At 45.4% G+C, this 21,013-nt stretch overlaps 1 protein-coding gene across 1 annotated transcript in view; it reads right to left on the reverse strand.

The window, feature by feature from the left end:
* LOC124032372 (sortilin-like) overlaps positions 1-12,289 on the reverse strand; it is a 36,807-nt gene extending 24,518 nt beyond the window's left edge. Inside the window, exons 1-4 of the mRNA XM_046344731.1 lie at positions 11,733-12,289; positions 1,273-1,332; positions 498-571; positions 284-386 (exon numbers count right to left, since the gene is read on the reverse strand). Coding sequence (XP_046200687.1) covers positions 284-386; positions 498-571; positions 1,273-1,332; positions 11,733-11,996 — 501 coding nt within the window. The 5' untranslated portion in view covers positions 11,997-12,289. The remainder of the gene's footprint in view (positions 1-283; positions 387-497; positions 572-1,272; positions 1,333-11,732) is intronic.
* Positions 12,290-21,013: the final 8,724 nt, after the last annotated feature.

Consider the following 21,013-nt stretch of genomic DNA (forward strand, 5'->3'; position numbering starts at 1 on the left):
GCAGGACAGGCAAACCAAATGATGATATGTCCCATTGAACTCATAGAACTATTCTGAATATTGAACAGTGGTCTACAACATCACGCGTCTTTTGATACATTAGGGAGATATAACATATTATAAGCTTTGATACGTGACAGTAAAGGTTTACACATGCTTAGAAAACAAACAAAGTTATCCCTGCAGTATTTCCTGCAGTGTTGCCATTATTTTCAGAAGCGTTTATTCTAGAACATGCCATTAACACATAAGATAGTTCACAGGTTCTAAAAAGGCATCTTACCTTCCCAGAGTTCTCTGGTCCGATGGCGATGCCGAACTCTGTCCTGATGAAAGTGTTGTTGATGAGGTTTGTGACATCCTGGAACGACTTCCCGTAGTTCTCACTGAGGAAGTCAAACTTCATATTCAACAACTCATCAGCTCAAATAATATCTGGCTATATTTTACCACAGAAAATCTTTGACACAACTGGTGATGAATCAGTCTGTTCTTACCTTCGATAGAGTTTGGACTGGGCGAATCTCAACATGAAGAATGGAACCTGGAATGTTGTCAAAGCCAGGATGACCTGTACAGAAAAAGTCTAGCTTTAGGACTAGTATAGAGCACCCGTGAGGACTGGTATAGAGCGCCCGTAAGGACTGGTATAGAGCACCCGTGAGGACTGGTATAGAGCCCCGTGAGGACTGGTATAGAGCGCCCGTAATGATTAAGGACTGGCCACCCCACATATGATCTCTCTAATTCTCTCTTTCTTTCTCTCGGACGACCTGAGCCTTAGGACCATGCCCCAGGACTACCTGACATGATGACTCCTTGCTGTCCCCAGTCCACCTGGCCGTGCTGCTGCTCCAGTTTCAACTGTTCTGCCTTATTATTCGACCATGCTGGTAATTTATGAACATTTTAACATCTTGGCCATGTTCTGTTATAATCTCTACCCGGCACAGCCAGAAGAGGACTGGCCACCCCACATAGCCTGGTTCCTCTCTAGGTTTCTTCCTAGGTTTTGGCCTTTCTAGGGAGTTTTTCCTAGCCACCGTGCTTCTACACCTGCATTGCTTGCTGTTTGGGGTTTAAGGCTGGGTTTCTGTACAGCACTTTGAGATATCAGCTGATGTACGAAGGGCTATATAAATACATTTGATTTGATTTGATAATTATATTATACTTATATTCCATCTATAAGTTTGACAGCCCGGTTTGACGTAACGATCATTTAGTTATATCGGTCGGTACGGGGACAGAATGGAACACAGTAAAACTCACCCCGGTGGCGTCTCCAACCCAGGCCAGTGACACGGACCCGCTCAGGTCATTGAAGGAATACTGAGAGGAAAAGAGAGAAAAGCAGACATGTTCTGGTTATTGTTCACAGACTGATATCCATCACAACATCATGTATAAGAGGAAAGAAGTCACATTACTCACGCAGCGTGCGAGTCATCCAGAAATGGTTTAATTCATACATGATCTTTAATATTAGCAGCAGTGGATCTGATAATGTAGGCCTCATATAGTAATAAAGGACAATGCAATAAAGTAATTCCCCTAATCTGATGTTAAAGTGTCCACATACCTAAAAGTGTTCACATACAAGTAGCTCCAGTAGAATGTGTTCACCCAGCCGTGAACCTAATGCTGTACCGTACCTCTCCCTCCCTCCCTAATGCTTGTACCATACCTCTCCCTCCCTCCCTAATGCTGTACCATACCTCTCCCTCCCTCCCTAATGCTGTACCATCCCTCTCCAATGCTGTACCATCCCTCTCCAATGCTGTACCATCCCTCTCCAATGCTGTACCATCCCTCTCCAATGCTGTACCATCCCTCTCCAATGCTGTACCATCCCTCTCCAATGCTGTACCATCCCTCTCCAATGCTGTACCATCCCTCTCCAATGCTGTACCATCCCTCTCTCCAATGCTGTACCATACCTCTCCAATGCTGTACCATCCTCTCTCCAATGCTGTACCATACCTCTCCCCTAATGCTGTACCATACCTCTCCAATGCTGTACCATACCCTCTCCAATGCTGTACCATCCCTCTCCAATGCTGTACCATCCCTCTCCAATGCTGTACCATCCCTCTCCAATGCTGTACCATCCCTCTCCAATGCTGTACCATCCCTCTCCAATGCTGTACCATCCCTCTCCAATGCTGTACCATCCCTCTCCAATGCTGTACCATCCCTCTCCAATGCTGTACCATCCCTCTCCAATGCTGTACCATCCCATCTCCAATGCTGTACCATACCTCTCCAATGCTGTACCATCCCTCTCCAATGCTGTACCATACCTCTCCCTCCCTAATGTGTACCATAATGCTGTACCATACTCTCAATGCTGTACCATACCTCTCCAATGCTGTACCATACCTCTCCAATGCTGTACCATACCTCTCCAATGCTGTACCATACCTAATGCTGTACCATACCTCTCCCTCCCTCCCTAATGCTGTACCATACCCATCCTCTCCTCCCTCCCTAATGCTGTACCATACCTCTCCCTCCCTCCCTAATGCTGTACCATACCTCTCCCTAATGCCCTCCCTCCCTAATGCTGTACCATACCTCTCCCTCCTGTACCATACCCTAATGCTGTACCATACCTCTCCCTCCTGTACCATACCTCCCTAATGCTGTACCATGCTGTACCATACCTCCCTCCCTCCCTAATGCTGTACCATACCTCTCCCTCCCAATGCTCCCTCCCTAATGCTGTACCATACCTCTCCCTCCCTCCCTAATGCTGTACCATACCTCTCCCTCCCTCCCTAATGCTGTACCATACCTCTCCCTCCCTCCCTAATGCTGTACCATACCTCTCCCTCCCTCCCTGTAATGCTGCTGTACCATACCTCTCCCTCCCTCCCTAATGCTGTACCATACCTCTCCCTCCCTCCCTAATGCTGTACCATACCTCTCCAATGCTGTACCATACCTCTCCAATGCTGTACCATACCTCTCCAATGCTGTACCATACATTCTCAATCTCTTCATTCAAAGACTCAATCATGGACACTCATACTGACAAATTGATGTAAAAAAAATGTATCACTAGCCACTTTAAACAATGCCACTTAATATAATGTTTACATACCCTACTCTTCTCATATGTATATACTGTACTCAATATCATCTACTGCATCTTTGTTATACATGTATCACTAGCCACTTTAACTATGCCACTTTGTTTACATACTCATCTCATATGTATATACTCTACTGGATACCATCTACTGTATCTTGCCTATGCCGCTCTGTACCATCACTCATTCATATATCTTTATGTACATATTCTTCATCCCTTTACACTTGTGTGTATAAGGTAGTTGTTGTGAATTGTTAGGTTAGATTACGAGTTGGTTATCACTGCATTGTCGGAACTAGAAGCACAAACATTTGGCTACACTCGTATTAACATCTGCTAACCATGTGTATGTGACAAATACAATTTGATTTGACAGTTGTGGCAGCTTTGCGTGATGTATTGTCATCTCTATATATTCTTGCCCTTTGTGCTGTTGCCTGTGCCCAATAATGTTTGAACCGTTTTGTGCAGCTGCCATGTTGTTGTCATGCTGTGTTGCTACCATGTTGTTGTCATGTTGTGTTGCTGCCATGTTGTGTGGCTGCCATGTTGCTGCCATGTGTTGCTACCATGTTGTGTGGTGCTGGCTGTTGTGTTGCTGCCATGTTGTGTTGCTGCCATGTTGTGTACCATACCTCTCCCTCCCTCCCTCCCTAATGCTGCCATGTTGTGTGGCTGCCATGTTGTGTGGCTGCCATGTTGTTGTCATGTGTTGCTGCCATGTTGTGTGGCTGCCATGTTGTCATGCTGTGTTGCTACCCTGTTGTTGTCATGCTGTGTTGCTACCCTGTTGTTGTCATGCTGTGTTGCTACCCTGTTGTTGTCATACTGTGTTGCTACCCTGTTGTTGTCATGCTGTGTTGCTACCATGTTGTTGTCATGCTGTGTTGCTACCATGTTGTTGTCATGCTGTGTTGCTACCATGTTGTTGTCATGCTGTGTTGCTACCATGTTGTTGTCATGCTGTGTTGCTACCATGTTGTTGTCATGCTGTGTTGCTACCATGTTGTTGTCATGCTGTGTTTCTACCATGTTGTCGTCATGCTGTGTTGCTACCATGTGTTGTTGTCATGCTGTGTTGCTACCCTGTTGTTGTCATGCTGTGTTGCTACCATGTTGTTGTTGTCATGTCATGTTGTTTTCTGTGTTGCTACCATGTTGTTTTCATGCTGTGTTGCTACCATGTTGTTGTCATGCTGTGTTGCTACCATGTTGTTGTTGTCATGCTGTGTTGCTACCATGTTGTTGTCATGCTGTGTTGCTACCATGTTGTTGTCATGCTGTGTTGCTACCATGTTGTTGTCATGCTGTGTTGCTACCATGTTGTCATGTCATGTTGTCATGCTGTTTGCTACCATGTTGTTTTCATGCTGTGTTGCTACCCTGTTGTTTTCATGTTGTGTGCTGCTACCATGTTGTCATGCTGTGTTGCTACCATGTTGTTTTCATGCTGTTGCTACCATGTTTCATGTGTGTGCTACCATGTTGTCATGCTGTGTTGCTACCATGTTGTTTTCATGTTGTCATGCTGTGTTGCTACCATGTTGTTTCATGCTGTGCTGCTACCATGTTGTTATGCTGTGTTGCTACCCTGTTGTTTTCATGTTGTGCTGCTACCATGTTGTCATGCTGTGTTGCTACCATGTTGTCATGTTGTCATTGTGTTGCTGTTGTTGTCAAAACTGCTACCCTGTTGTTTTCATGCTGTGTTGCTACCCTGTTGTTTTCATGTTGTGCTGCTACCATGTTGTCATGCTGTGTTGCTACCATGTTGTTTTCATGCTGTGTTGCTACCCTGTTGTTTTCATGTTGTGCTGCTACCATGTTGTCATGCTGTGTTGCTACCATGTTGTTTTCATGTTGTGCTGCTACCATGTTGTCATGCTGTGTTGCTACCATGTTGTCATGCTGTGTTGCTACCATGTTGTCATGCTGTGTTGCTACCATGTTGTCATGCTGTGTTGCTACCATGTTGTCATGCTGTGTTGCTACCATGGGAGTGTCATGCTGAAATGTTGCACCATGTTGTTGATAAATAACATTTTTTTCGACAACGATGTAAGTATAAATAACATTTTTTTCTAAGACATGCATGTGTTATTATTATTATTGTTGTTAAGAATTATTCATGCTGTGTTGCTACTATGTTGTTGTCATGCTGTGTTGGTGTCATGTTGTGTTGGTGTCATGTTGTTGTCAAAACTAAGGACAAAACTCAAAGCTCATTATTATTTTGTATAAAATAATCTCTCCAGTCTTATATTTGACGAGGTTGAAGAACTTCACTGTGGTCCTGTGTAGCTCAGTTTGTAGAGCTTTGGCTCTTACATCTTACAATGTCAGGGTTGTGGGATTGAGTCCCACAGGGGGGACCAGTATTAATGAAAATGCCTGCAATCAATACTGCTCTGGATAAGAACACCTCCTAAATGATCTTAGTCAGATATGACTGAGCATGTGCAAAATGGCTCAACTTCAACATTTTTGTGATGATCTACCGGTACCCTAGGACCTACCTGGCCATAACCCAATGTATAATGTCAGGTAGCAGAGCTCTACTGTACGGTACCCAAACATCAGTATATTGGACACAGGGGAGAACTGCCCCTCTCATTGAATCCAGAAAGCAGGATCACCATTATTGTGAATCGGTAATTGACGACATTTGTATAAATAACATTTTTTTCTAAGACAATCAATCATGGAACGAGTACTTGCTTCTATTACACAAGATGTCCTGATTATTATGATAATTTTTTTTATAAACACACAGAAGAAGTTAAGGATAATTTAGTTACTCCCGGCAGCCTTCAGTACCCAGGTTGGCCTTCAGCTTGAGATCCTCAATGAGAGGGGGGGGACAACACTGAGCTAGCCTTCAGCTTGAGATCCTCAATCAGAGGGGGGGGCAACACTGAGCTAGCCTTCAACTTGAGATCCTCAATGAGAGGGGGGGCAACACTGAGCTAGCCTTCAACTTGAGATCCTCAATGAGAGGGGGAGGGGGCAACACTGAGCTAGCCTTCAAGATCCTCAATGAGATCCTCAATGAGATCCTCAATGGGAGCTAGCCTTCAACTTGAGATCCTCAATGAGGGGGGGCAACACTGATAGCAACAACACTGAGCTAGCCTTCAACTTGAGATCCTCAATGAGAGGGGGCACAACACTGAGATCCTCAGCAACACTTCCTTCAACTTGAGATCCTCAATGAGAGGGGACAACACTGAGCTAGCCTTCAACTTGAGATCCTCAATGAGAGGGGACAACACTGAGCAACACAGCCTTCAACTTGAGATCCTCAATGAGAGGGGACAACACTGAGCTAGCCTTCAACTTGAGATCCTCAATGAGAGGGGACAACACTGAGCCAGCCTTCAACTCCTCAATGAGAGGGGGCAACACTGAGATCAACTTGAGATCCTCAATGAGAGGGGACAACACTGAGATCCTCAATGAGCCTTCAACTTGAGATCCTCAATGAGAGGGGGCAACACTGAGCAACACTGAGCCTTCAACTTGAGATCCTCAATGAGAGGGGGGGCAACACTGAGCTAGCCTTCAACTTGAGATCCTCAATGAGAGGGGACAACACTGAGCTAGCCTTCAACTTGAGATCCTCAATGAGAGGGGGCAACACTGAGCTAGCCTTCAACTTGAGATCCTCAATGAGAGGGGGCAACACTGAGCTAGCCTTCAACTTGAGATCCTCAATGAGAGGGGGGCAACACTGAGCTAGCCTTCAACTTGAGATCCTCAATGAGAGGGGACAACACTGAGCTAGCCTTCAACTTGAGATCCTCAATGAGAGGGGGCAACACTGAGCTAGCCTTCAACTTGAGATCCTCAATGAGAGGGGGCAACACTGAGCTAGCCTTCAACTTGAGATCCTCAATGAGAGGGGGCAACACTGAGCTAGCCTTCAACTTGAGATCCTCAATGAGAGGGGGCAACACTGAGCTAGCCTTCAACTTGAGATCCTCAATGAGAGGGGGCAACACTGAGCTAGCCTTCAACTTGAGATCCTCAATGAGAGGGGGCAACACTGAGCTAGCCTTCAACTTGAGATCCTCAATGAGAGGGGGGGCAACACTGAGCCAGCCTTCAGTTGAGATCCTCAATGAGAGGGGACAACACTGAGCCAGCCTTCAGCTTGAGATCCTCAATGAGAGGGGACAACACTGAGCTAGCCTTCAGCTTGAGATCCTCAATGAGAGAGGGGGGAGCTAACAGATCCTCAATGAGAGGGGGGGCTAGCCTTCAACTTGAGATCCTCAATGAGAGGGGGGCAACACTGAGCTAGCCTTCAACTTGAGATCCTCAATGAGAACACTGGGGAGATCAACAACACTGAGCTAGCCTTCAGCTGTGATCCTCAATGAGAGGGGACAACACTGATCCTCAATGAGAGGGGGGACAACACTGAGCTAGCCTTCAGCTTGAGATCCTCAATGAGAGGGGGGCAACACTGAGCTAGCCTTCAGCTTGAGATCCTCAATGAGAGGGGGCAACACAACACTGAGCTAGCCTTCAGCTTGAGATCCTCAATGAGAGGGGGCAACACTGAGCTAGCCTTCAGCTTGAGATCCTCAATGAGGGGGGGGGGAAACACTCAATGAGCAACACTAGCCTTCAACTTGAGATCCTCAATGAGAGGGGACAACACTGAGCTAGCCTTCAGCTTGAGATCCTCAATGAGAGGGGGGGAAACACTGAGCTAGCCTTCAACTTGAGATCCTCAATGAGATCCTCAAAGAGAGGGGGGGGAACACTGAGCTAGCCTTCAGCTTGAGATCCTCAATGAGATCCTCAATGGGGGGGCAACACTGAGCTAGCCTTCAGCTTGAGATCCTCAATGAGAGGGGGGGCAACACTGAGCTAGCCTTCAACTTGAGATCCTCAATGAGAGGGGGGACAACACTGAGCTAGCCTTCAACTTGAGATCAACACTGAGCTAGCCTTCAACTTGAGATCTTGAGATCCTCAATGAGAGGGGACAACACTGAGCTAGCCTTCAACTTGAGATCCTCAATGAGAGGGGACAACACTGAGCTAGCCTTCAACTTGAGATCCTCAATGAGAGGGGACAACACTGAGCTAGCCTTCAACTTGAGATCCTCAATGAGAGGGGACAACACTGACCTAGCCTTCAACTTGAGATCCTCAATGAGAGGGGACAACACTGAGCTAGCCTTCAGCTTGAGATCCTCAAAGAGGTGGGGGGAAACACTGAGCCAGCCTTCAACTTGAGATCCTCAATGAGAGGGGGTTGATGTTGCCACCACCATGCTTCACCATAGGGGATGTTGCCACCACCATGCTTCACCATAGGGGATGGTGCCAGGTTTCCTCTAGATGTGACACTTGGTATTCAGGCCAAATAGTTCAATCTTGGTTTCATCAGACCAGTGAATCTGGTTTCTCATAAACTTTATAGAGATTCTTTAGGTGCCTTTTAGAAACTCCATGTGCCTTTTACTGAGGAGTTGCTTCTGTCTGGCCACTCTACCATAAAGGCCTGATTGGTGGAGTGCTGCAGAGATGGTTGTCCTTCTGGAAGGTTCTCCCATCTCAACAGAGAAACTCTGGAGCTCTCATCGTGGTCAGGGAGGTGACCAAGAACAAGGCCATTCTCCCCCGCTTGCACAGTTTGGCTGGGTGACCAGCTCTAGGAAGAGTCTTGACATTTCCAAACTGTCTCGGAACTCTACAGACAATATCTTTGACCTCATGGCTTGGGTTTTGCCTTTCCAAATCATGTCCAATCAATCGAAATTACCACAAGTGGACCCTGCTAAAGGAAAATCCCCATGTGGAAAAAAAACCTCTGTAGTAGTTTATGCCACATGGCAACAATTAATATGGTTATATTATAAAGGGTATTTTTCTCCAACAGTAAATTTGCATCAAATTGCATCTTGGTGCACAGATTTGTTTACAGAAACCCTGTGTCAGAGGTGATGAGCCTGCTCTTTTCCCTCAGGTCCTGGCGTGCCAGTCGGGGTCTTCAGTCCTCCTCCTCTGACGCATGTCGAGCTGGCTGCTGTAATTATCATGACATCATACACAGTCAGACATAGGAGGAACGTATTATTTAGAAGGACATATTATAAATAAAAAAGGTACTAATTCCAACTAAATGTTTATACTAAATGCAATTTGTTGCTACTTGCTACAAGGACGTCAAGAACTTGACATACACAAATTCTTAGCAGGAACTACGAACTAACTGTGGGTATGCTGTTTGTTTGCGGAGTAGAATGCGGATGCATTGGGTAGGACGTTGTTAAGTTGTCTATCTGTCCAGTGTTGACACAGCCTGATAGTAAGATAACCCTGCCTCCAAAAGATATCTGTGATCCTAAATTACACTATGTCCTTAGTTAGAGCTGGCTACACAGTGGTTGAGGACAACATCATTAAGAAAGACAGTCAGTCAAATGTATTTATAAAGTCCTTCTTACATCAGCTGATGTCACAAAGCGCTGTAAAGAAACCCAGCTTAAAACCCCAAACAGCAAGCAATGCAGGTGTTGAAGCACGTTGGCTAGGAAAAACTCCCTAGAAAGGCCAAAACCAAGGAAGAAACCTAGAGAGGAACCGGGCTATGAGTGGCAAGAACTTCATAATATACTCCCAATTTTAAAATCACTTCTGCCTACAGTATAGGCCTACTGCATAGTCTAAATGTTAATGTATAGTCCAGAACATAGCAATATGGGTCTAGCCCATAATGCATCTGTTCTACTGTATAGTCTAAATGTTAAGAATGTATAGTCCAGAACATAGCAATATGGGTCTAGCCCATAATGCATCTGTTCTACTGTATAGTCTAAATGTTAAGAATGTATAGTCCAGAACATAGCAATATGGGTCTAGCCCATAATGCATCTGTTCTACTGTATAGTCTAAATGTTAAGAATGTGCTCTCAAATTCAGAAACACTTTGCATGTGTGTATCTTGTAACCCAATTGCCAAACAACTGCACACACACTTCCCTTACAAAGACACACAGGCAATAGAAATTCATGAAAAACCAGATTGCCTTTTTAAAACCACCCATAGGCCTCCAGGCACACGGAGGCAGATCACGAACACTAAGAAGTCAGGCCAGGCCTAGTCAGAAGTATAGGTAGCAGAATTCTATGAGTCACCTAAATTGCCAAACAAACACTAGGTTTCACCTGTTCTCTTATTGAAATATAATGCTAATTTCCCCCTCTGTACACACTGAAGCAGAAAAGTTAAAAGCAGGCAGTCAGGCCAGGCCTAGTATGAAGGACAGCAGCATCATCATTCCTAGGAGGAAATATAGGTCAGACTCCTAACCACTAGAGAACAGGTGAGAGACACATACAGCAAGGGTCTGAAATTATTGACACCCTTTGATAAAGATAAGCAAATAATGACTGTATAAAATAAACAATTCAAATGCTAAGCTATTGTATGCTCAAATTATACTAATACAATTTCTCTGAGAAATAGATTTTGTTTAACAAGTAAAAAAGGGTAGGGGTCCAAATTATTGACACGCTTAAAGATTCTTATAAATAAAGTAGTCAAAAGTTTAGTATTTGGTCCCATATTCCTAGCACGCAATTACTACAATCAAGATTATGACTCTACAAATTTGTCTAAACACTTCTACATTAATGTGGATGCTACCATTAAGGGAAAATAGTGGCTCAAAAAAAAAAAAAAAAAGGCACGATACATTATTACCATTCATTGCTAAGCAAGCACAAACTGCTGAAACACAACCAAAACAAAACTGCAAATGCATCCAACAAGTTTGTAGATTCACAAGCTTGACGTCATCATTGAGCGCTAGAAATACAGGACCAAAATACTACACTTTGGACTACTTTATTCCAGAAGAATCTTTAGGGGTGTCAATAAATTTGACCCCTACCTTTTGGAGACCCCCCCCCCCCAAAAAAACTGACTTGTTAAACAATACCTCTCTCTCTGAGCAATTGAATTAGTATAAAATAACAATTTCCCCAAAAATATTTGAGCATACAATAGCTCAGTATTTTAATTATAAATTTGACACATTATTGTTCATCAAGGGTGTCAATATTTTCGGGACCCCACTCTAAGTATGTGTGTACATACACTAGACTGACTAGATAATGGCCTCAATGCAGTTAGGGAAAGATACACCATTAGAATTGATCATTGTATACCTATACCTACTGTATTACAACTGTATTACAGACCAACTGGATGCGAAACTCACTAAAGATTCAACTTGATTAATGACTTACAGGTACCCTTAAACAATTAGCTACAGAGATGCTAAACTGAATATTAACCCGTAATCCTGCTCTGTATGGGGTTGAAGTAATCTTTAAATACAGTAGCCTACTTGTGTCAGTATCAACTGGCTTGACTACAATTGAGTGAGCTGTGAAACATGACAGATTGGTCTCATGCAAGAAGCTGACGAATAGATCATGTGTGGTTAGTTGCATGTTAACGTTTTTTTTTTAATCAGCTGTACTGTTAAAACCCAAGTAATTTTCTTATTGTGAGGATAATTGTCCAGGTAACGTGTCACCTGCAGAACATTAGCCTATTATACCGGTGAGAAGAGAAGTCAAACCGGACCTGCAGGGTTAATTAACTTACGGTGTGGGTGTTGTTAGTCAACTTGGTGTCGAATCCCTGGAGACTTTTACAGTCCTCTTGATCAGCGCTTCTCCTGCTCCGACTGTGTTCGGGTGATTCAGAGTCAAACTGGAATAATTCTACATCTGCAGATCTCTTTTCGATATTCAAACTAGGATCTTTCACAAATGCATACTGTCCGTTGTCTAGTCCTTCTTTAAAAGCATAAGCGGACGTCAAATGCTGTAATAAAAAAAGTAAAACACAGTGCGTTAGAATTCCCATACTCACTGTGCGCACAAAAAAAAACCTAGCTACTTTTTTTATTGTAGGCTTTATTTTGTTATTCTAGTAATCCTGACTATAAATTGACGGTCGCTCCTGTTCGAACACGGCTACCGATGACATCAACAAAAAACCAGTAGCCCTGACAGCGAATGGTAGCCTACTGCGGCTCTGTATCCTCTCCACCGACCCGTCATAAACTCCGTTTCTAAAAACAAATCAGGCGCATTAATTTGCCGAGATGCATTACGTCCAATTGTCCACCGTGCAACTGCTTGGCCAGAAATTGTGTCAATGGCATTGATATTGGATAGCCCTTTGCAGACAGCCCACTGTGATTGGCTTTTCCTGTGTTTGACACGAGAAATTCGTCTTCTGATTGGTTAAGACCTCAATAGCACATCCCACCTCACAATAGCTTTGCCATGCTTGGTTGAGGGCACGACAGCTATTATATTATGGAATGATTTGTCCCTTCAGTGAGCTTGATCAATATTTGTTAATATGTATGATTCCGAATATGTACATTGGTTGAGGGCACGACAGCTATTATATTATGGAATGATTTGTCCCTTCAGTGAGCTTGATCAATATTTGTTAATATGTATGATTCCGAATATGTACAATTATCAAATTAAATATACATCAATAGGAATACATGTTTATAAGCATGCAAAACATGAGAAAAATAAACATGAGAAAACATGTTTATGTAATGGCATAGCCGGCCTTGTTGTGTCAGGCTCTTTAGATATCAGGTGTAGTTCATGTGACCATGTTGGATCAGTGGGTGTAGTAGTAAACATATGGGTGGGACTGAAATCGATAAATCAATTAAAAAGGATGGTTAAGAAAAAGCCAATTAAAGGGGATGGTTGAGAAAAAGCCAATTAAAAGGGATGGTTGAGAAAAAGCCAATTAAAGGGGATGGTTGAGAAAAAGCCAATTAAAAGGGATGGTTGAGAAAAAGCCAATTAAAGGGGATGGTTGAGAAAAAGCCAATTAAAGGGGATGGTTGAGAAAAAGCCAATTAAAAGGGATGGTTGAGAAGAATTGTAAAGGTCCTGTTAATATCCTTGCCTTTGATGTTTCCAAACGGAACCAAGTGAAAGTAGTCAAATATAATCCAAGGCTCTCAACAACAACATAACCTAAATTCTTGTGTCATTATCCCCTTCTCTAATGCTTCAATGGTTCGGCATTTCCAAAAAACAACACAGGCGTGGCACTTCCACAGATCAAAAGAGTGTAGAGCCCATGGCATGATGAGTGACAGGCTGAGAGAGGATGAACATTTGGACATAGCCAGAGATTATCAGATATACTCAGTTTGAATAAACCCTCAGTAAACAGCAAACAGGCCTGCCCTGTCTGTCTGTCTGGTCACTCGCCTGTTCTGTACTGTCGGTCTGTCTGTCTGGCCACTCGCCTGCCTTGTCTGTCTGTCTGTCTGTCTGGCCACTCGCCTGCCCTGTCTGTCTGTCTGTCTGTCTGTCTGTCTGTCTGTCTGTCTGTCTGTCTGTCTGTCTGTCTGTCTGTCTGTCTGTCTGGCCACTCACCTGCCTTGTCTGTCTGTCTGTCTGTCTGTCTGTCTGTCTGTCTGTCTGTCTGTCTGTCTGTCTGTCTGTCTGTCTGTCTGTCGGTCTGTCTGTCTGGCCACTCGCCTGCCTTGTCTGTCTGTCTGTCTGTCTGGCCACTCGCCTGCCCTGTCTGTCTGTCTGTCTGTCTGTCTGTCTGTCTGTCTGTCTGTCTGTCTGTCTGTCTGTCTGTCTGTCTGTCTGTCTGTCTGTCTGTCTGTCTGTCTGTCTGTCTGGCCACTCACCTGCCTTGTCTGTCTGTCTGTCTGTCTGTCTGTCTGTCTGTCTGTCTGTCTGTCTGTCTGTCTGTCTGTCTGTCTGTCTGTCTGTCTGTCTGTCTGTCTGTCTGGCCACTCGTCTGTCTGTCTGTCTGTCTGTCTGTCTGTCTGTCTGTCTGTCTGTCTGTCTGTCTGTCTGTCTGTCTGTCTGTCTGTCTGTCTGGCCACTCGCCTGCCTTGTCTGTCTGTCTGTCTGTCTGTCTGTCTGTCTGTCTGTCTGTCTGTCTGTCTGTCTGTCTGTCTGTCTGTCTGTCTGGCCACTCGTCTGTCTGTCTGTCTGTCTGTCTGTCTGTCTGTCTGTCTGTCTGTCTGTCTGTCTGTCTGTCTGTCTGTCTGTCTGTCTGTCTGTCTGGCCACTCGCCTGCCTTGTCTGTCTGTCTGTCTGTCTGGCCACTCGTCTGTCTGTCTGTCTGTCTGTCTGTCTGTCTGTCTGTCTGTCTGTCTGTCTGTCTGTCTGTCTGTCTGCCTGTCTGTCTGTCTGGCCACTCGCCTGTCTAATGGGCTGCCTGTCCATACATCATTCCATAGGCTAAATTGATAGAGGTGCTGGCAAGGGTGGGTCATTCAGATCAAAAGTTAAACCTTGCCTATTTGACCCTACTATGCTCTCCTGTTTGTTCCTGAAATAACTCACATAAGAGCGTCATTTGTTCACCGTACGCAACCTTAAATTAGATTTAATTCATTTTACGAGATGGAGTGGGTCAGAAACAGATTTTAAAATGTGCCATGTGATGAGACACCCCTTGTGACAGGGTGAACCCATGACTGGACATCATGTGGTGTTGGAGAGAAAGAAAGGACTGGAGTCTCTCGCCAGCCAGCTGGCTTTAAAATGCAGTGACCACCACAACCACGGGATCTTCACCGACACCTATCCCTCTTCCCAGGCAGCGGAACGTCGAGCCCGATGGAAGACATTCTAGAGCCGTCCAGAGTTTCAGAATGCTGAGTCAGGCAGCGGAACGTCGAGCCCGATGGAAGACATTCTAGAGTCAGCCAGAGTGTTAGAATGCTGAGTCAGGCAGCGGAACGTCGAGCCCGATGGAAGACATTCTAGAGTCGGCCAGAGTGTTAGAATGCTTTTTACTTCCGGCGCCGACTGAGATGGCCGCCTCGCTTCGCGTTCCTAGGAAACTATGCAGTTTTTTGTTTTTTTACGTGTTATTTCTTACATTAGTACCCCAGGTCATCTTAGGTTTCATTACATACAGTCGAGAAGAACTACTGAATATAAGATCAGCGTCAACTCACCATCAGTACGACCAAGAATATGTTTTCCGCGACGCGGATCCTGTGTTCTGCCTTACAAACAGGACAACGGAATGGATCGCATGCAGCGACCCAAGGAAACGACTCCGAAAAGAGGGAAACGCGGCGGTGTTCTGGTCAGACTCCGAAAAAGGGCACATCGCGCACCACTTCCCAGTATTCTTCTTGCCAATGTCCAGTCTCTCGACAACAAGGTTGATGAAATCCGAGCAAGGGTGGCATTCCAGAGGGATATCAGAGACTGCAACGTTCTCTGCTTTACGGAGACATGGCTCACTAGGAAAACGCTATCCAGGGCGGTACAGCCAACGGGTTTCTCCACGCATCGCGCCGACAGAAACAAACATCTCTCTGGTAAGAAGAGTGGAGGGGGCGTATGCCTCATGACTAACGGGACATGGTGTGATGAAGGAAACATACAGGAACTCAAATCCTTCTGTTCACCTGATTTAGAATTCCTCACAATCAAATGTAGACCGCATTATCTTCCAAGAGAATTCTCTTCGATTATAATCACAGCCGTATATATCCCCCCCAAGCAGACACATCGATGGCTCTGAACGAACTTTATTTAACTCTTTGCAAACTGGAAAACATTTATCCGGAGGCTGCATTCATTGTAGCTGGGGATTTTAACAAAGCCAATCTGAAAACAAGACTCCCTAAATTTTATCAGCATATCGATTGCGCAACCAGGGGTGGTAAAACCTTGGATCACTGTTACTCTAACTTCCGCGACGCATATAAGGCCCTGCCCCGCCCCCTTTCGGAAAAGCTGACCACGACTCCATTTTGCTGATCCCTGCCTACAGGCAGAAATTAAAACAAGAGGCTCCCACGCTGAGGTCTGTCCAACGCTGGTCAGACCAAGCTGACTCTACACTCCAAGACTGCTTCCATCACGTGGACTGGGACATGTTTCGTATTGCGTCAGATGGGAATATTGACGAATACGCTGATTCGGTGTGCGAGTTCATTAGAACGTGCGTCGAAGATGTCGTTCCCATAGCAACGATAAAAATATTCCCTAACCAGAAACCGTGGATTGATGGCAGCATTCGCGTGAAACTGAAAGCGCGAACCACTGCTTTTAATCAGGGCAAGGTGTCTGGCAACATGACTGAATACAAACAGTGCAGCTATTCCCTCCGTAAGGCTATCAAACAAGCTAAGCGTCAGTACAGAGACAAAGTGGAATCTCAATTCAATGGCTCAGACACAAGAGGCATGTGGCAGGGTCTACAGTCAATCACGGACTACAAGATGAAATCCAGCCCAGTCACGGACCAGGATGTCTTGCTCCCAGGCAGACTAAATAACTTTTTGCCCGCTTTGAGGACAATACAGTGCCACTGACACGGCCTGCAACGGAAACATGCAGTCTCTCCTTCACTGCAGCCGAGGTGATTAAGACATTTAAACGTGTTAACCCTCGCAAGGCTGCAGGCCCAGACGGCATCCCCAGCCGCGCCCTCCGAGCATGCGCAGACCAGCTGGCCGGTGTGTTTACGGACATATTCAATCAATCCCTATACCAGTCTGCTGTTCCCACATGCTTCAAGAGGGCCACCATTGTTCCTGTTCCCAAGAAAGCTAAGGTAACTGAGCTAAACGACTACCGCCCCGTAGCACTCACTTCCGTCATCATGAAGTGCTTTGAGAGACTAGTCAAGGACCATATCACCTCCACCCTACCTGACACCCTAGACCCACTCCAATTTGCTTACCGCCCAAATAGGTCCACAGACGATGCAATCTCAACCACACTGCACACTGCCCTAACCCACCTGGACAAGAGGAATACCTATGTGAGAATGCTGTTCATCGACTACAGCTCGGCATTCAACACCATAGTACCCTCCAAGCTCGTCATCAAGCTCGAGACCCTGGGTCTCGACCCCGCCCTGTGCAACTGGGTACTGGACTTCCTGACGGGCCGCCCCCAGGTGGTGAGGGTAGGCAACAACATCTCCTCCCCGCTGATCCTCAACACGGGGCCCCACAAGGGTGCGTTCTGAGCCCTCTCCTGTACTCCCTGTTCACCCACGACTGCGTGGCCACGCACGCCTCCAACTCAATCATCAAGTTTGCGGACGACACAACAGTGGTAGGCTTGATTACCAACAACGACGAGACGGCCTACAGGGAGGAGGTGAGGGCCCTTGGAGTGTGGTGTCAGGAAAATAACCTCACACTCAACGTCAACAAAACTAAGGAGATGATTGTGGACTTCAGGAAACAGCAGAGGGAACACCCCCTATCCACATCGATGGAACAGTAGTGGAGAGGGTAGCTAGTTTTAAGTTCCTCGGCATACACATCACAGACAAACTGAATTGGTCCACTCACACTGACAGCGTCGTGAAGAAGGCGCAGCAGCGCCTATTCAACCTCAGGAGGCTGAAGAAATTCGGCTTGTCACCAAAAGCACTCACAAACTTCTACAGATGCACAATCGAGAGCATCCTGGCGGGCTGTATCACCGCCTGGTACGGCAACTGCTCCGCCCTCAACCGTAAGGCTCTCCAGAGGGTAGTGAGGACTGCACAACGCATCACCGGGGGCAAACTACCTGCCCTCCAGGACACCTACACCACCCGTTGTTACAGGAAGGCCATAAAGATCATCAAGGACATCAACCACCCGAACCACTGCCTGTTCACCCCGCTATCATCCAGAAGGCGAGGTCAGTACAGGTGCATCAAAGCTGGGACCGAGAGACTGAAAAACAGCTTCTATCTCAAGGCCATCAGACTGTTAAATAGCCACCACTAACATTGAGTGGCTGCTGCCAACACACTGTCATTGACACTGACCCAACTCCAGCCATTTTAATAATGGGAATTGATGGGAAATGATGTAAATATATCACTAGCCACTTTAAACAATGCTACCTTATATAATGTTACTTACCCTACATTATTCATCTCATATACATATGTATATACTGTACTCTACAACATCGACTGCATCCTTATGTAACACATGTATCACTAGCCACTTTAACTATGCCACTTTGTTTACTTTGTCTACATACTCATCTCATATGTATATACTGTACTCGATACCATCTACTGTATGCTGCTCTGTACCATCACTCATTCATATATCCTTATGTACATGTTCCTTATCCCCTTACACTGTGTATAAGACAGTAGTTTTGGAATTGTTAGTTAGATTACTTGTTGGTTATCACTGCATTGTCGGAACTAGAAGCACAAGCATTTCGCTACACTCGCATTAACATCTGCTAACCATGTGTATGTGACAAATAAAATTTGATTTGATTTGATTTGCTGAGTCAGGCAGCGGAACGTCGAGCCCGATGGAAGACATTCTAGAGTCGGCCAGAGTGTTAGAATGCTGAGTCAGGCAGCGGAACGTCGAGCCCGATGGAAGACATTCTAGAGTCGGCCAGAGTGTTAGAATGCTGAGTCAGGCAGCGGAACGTCGAGCCCGATGGAAGACATTCTAGAGCCATCCAGAGTTTCAGAATGCTGAGTCAGGCAGCGGAACGTCGAGCCCGATGGAAGACATTCTAGAGTCGGCCAGAGTTTTAGAATGCTGAGTCAGGCAGCGGAACGTCGAGCCCGATGGAAGACATTCTAGAGTCGGCCAGAGTGTTAGAATGCTGAGTGAGGCAGCGGAACGTCGAGCCCGATGAAAGGCATTCTAGAGTCGGCCAGAGTGTTAGAATGCTGAGTCAGGCAGCGGAACGTCGAGCCCGATGGAAGACATTCTAGAGTCGTCCAGAGTTTTAGATTGCTGAGTCAGGCAGCGGAACGTCGAGCCCGATGGAAGACATTCTAGAGTCGTCCAGAGTTTTAGATTGCTGAGTCAGGCAGCGGAACGTCGAGCCCGATGGAAGACATTCTAGAGTCGTCCAGAGTTTTAGAATGCTGAGTCAGGCAGCGGAACGTCGAGCCCGATGGAAGACATTCTAGAGTCGTCCAGAGTTTTAGAATGCTGAGTCAGGCAGCGGAACGTCGAGCCCGATGGAAGACATTCTAGAGTCGTCCAGAGTTTCAGAATGCTGAGTCACATTCCACTCCTGGAATAGTTCCACAACAAGTCACTAAGAGGACGGGAGGATGGAAAGGAGGAGAGGTACATTCACACTGCCAGTGTTGTGTATATGAGCCGCAGAGCATCATGGGAGTTGTGTGTGTTGAGATGAGCGTGTTCATATAAATAGTTTAACTGAATTCCTGTCTCCCGTCTCATCATTATTTAATTTGTATAAAGACGTGGTTATGAAACCCACAAGACATAACAACCAGGATGATGAAAACTCTAGCCAGCTGATGTTAGAGGAGTTAACATCCATCCAATCCCCAACAATAGTTTCAGGCAGATGTTACATGTTGGTTTAAACTGTTCATTTTGATCCCATGTCGTCACGCCCGCGCAAACGTGTGTATAGTGAAAACATAAACATAACAGTTCCAGAACTCCAAATGGTCAAGATAAACAACATGGGTCAGACAAACCTGTTTGGCTACCTGACTAATTTTCTGACCCGTTCTGTAAACCTGATCCTAACCACAGTCTCTTGAGAATTTAGATGACAGTGATGATAACCCTGCTACAGCCTGTGTGATCTGTTGTCCAAAAACATTGCAACATCCAGTCAGACAGGATCCACACAATCCCCACCCGTAGATCGAGTGTAATTTTCCCCAAATTGTGTTGGGACTCTCGATACCATATCGAAGCCCAATATTTAACATCTGCCGGTGACAATAGTTTCAGAACTAGAGACAGGAGGACAGACACACGGTAATCAAACAACGTGAGCCAGATATACTGAAACTGTTGAAGTTGGTGAACCAGAGCCAAAACTTGACCCTAATAGTCTATTGAAGTAAGGTCACACAGTGTCTCTGTGTGACCTACTGTCAAAACATTGGCCACGTGAATACATTGTGGTGAGTTATCTCTCTCTCTCTCTCTCTCTCTCTCTCTCTCTCTCTCTCTCTCTCTCTCTCTCTCTCTCTCTCTCTCTCTCTCTCTCTCTCTCTCTCTCTCTCGCTCCCAGATTCACTATTAACAAAAAGCAAAGCAACCGGTCTGGCGAGGCTATTTGACCGAAGCTCACAGCAGCACAATGATCTACAGAGCAGCATTCCTGTGAGATGGAACCTATGTCCCAAATGGAACCCTATTAACTACAAAGTGCACTACTTTTGGTCAAAGGTGGTGCACTACGTAGAGAAAAGGGTGCCATTTGGGCGTATCCCCAGAACTGTACAATACACAGGCAACTCCTCCCCCACGGCCCCAGAATGGCCGCCCAGTCAACTGTCAGAAGGTGGAGAACAAAGAAACTCTTATTCCTTCTTGGAGATGTGCTCCACGATATGAAGACTGTGACTGTGCACTTTCTAACAATAATTCCTGGTCTGGCCACAAGGTGGGCTATGCTTTTGTGTTCAGGGAGAAACCAGTGAATTGAGTCATAGATATTAGAGGAAGGAAGGTTCGTCACTGAAGTTTGTCGACTTGTTCAACAGAGGAAATAGTGATCACTATTGTGAATAACGTTTTATTGTCATGCATCTGTCTTTAATATGTCATGAGTAAACCGATTAGCCTACCTACTTCATAACTGACTAACTGTCAATAACTCGAAAGAGTAGATATGGGACAGAACTGTTAGAGGTTAGTTATAAAACAGTCTAATCTTCTGATATGAATGAGACAGGACAATTTCATCAAATACATTTGCCTTGCTGTATGTAGAAATAGCGCCCCCTTGTGATGAAGAGCTGCCTGTCCCCTTGACATTATTTAGTGTGGTAACACAGCACACCTATCACCATTGTGATCGGGGGCATTTCCAATTTAAATTCAGTCATATCAGATATTTAAATCCCATGCAAAATCCTAA

The sequence above is a fragment of the Oncorhynchus gorbuscha genome, linkage group LG03, assembly GCF_021184085.1.
Source record: "Oncorhynchus gorbuscha isolate QuinsamMale2020 ecotype Even-year linkage group LG03, OgorEven_v1.0, whole genome shotgun sequence".
In the NCBI taxonomy this organism is placed as follows: Eukaryota; Metazoa; Chordata; class Actinopteri; order Salmoniformes; family Salmonidae; genus Oncorhynchus; species Oncorhynchus gorbuscha.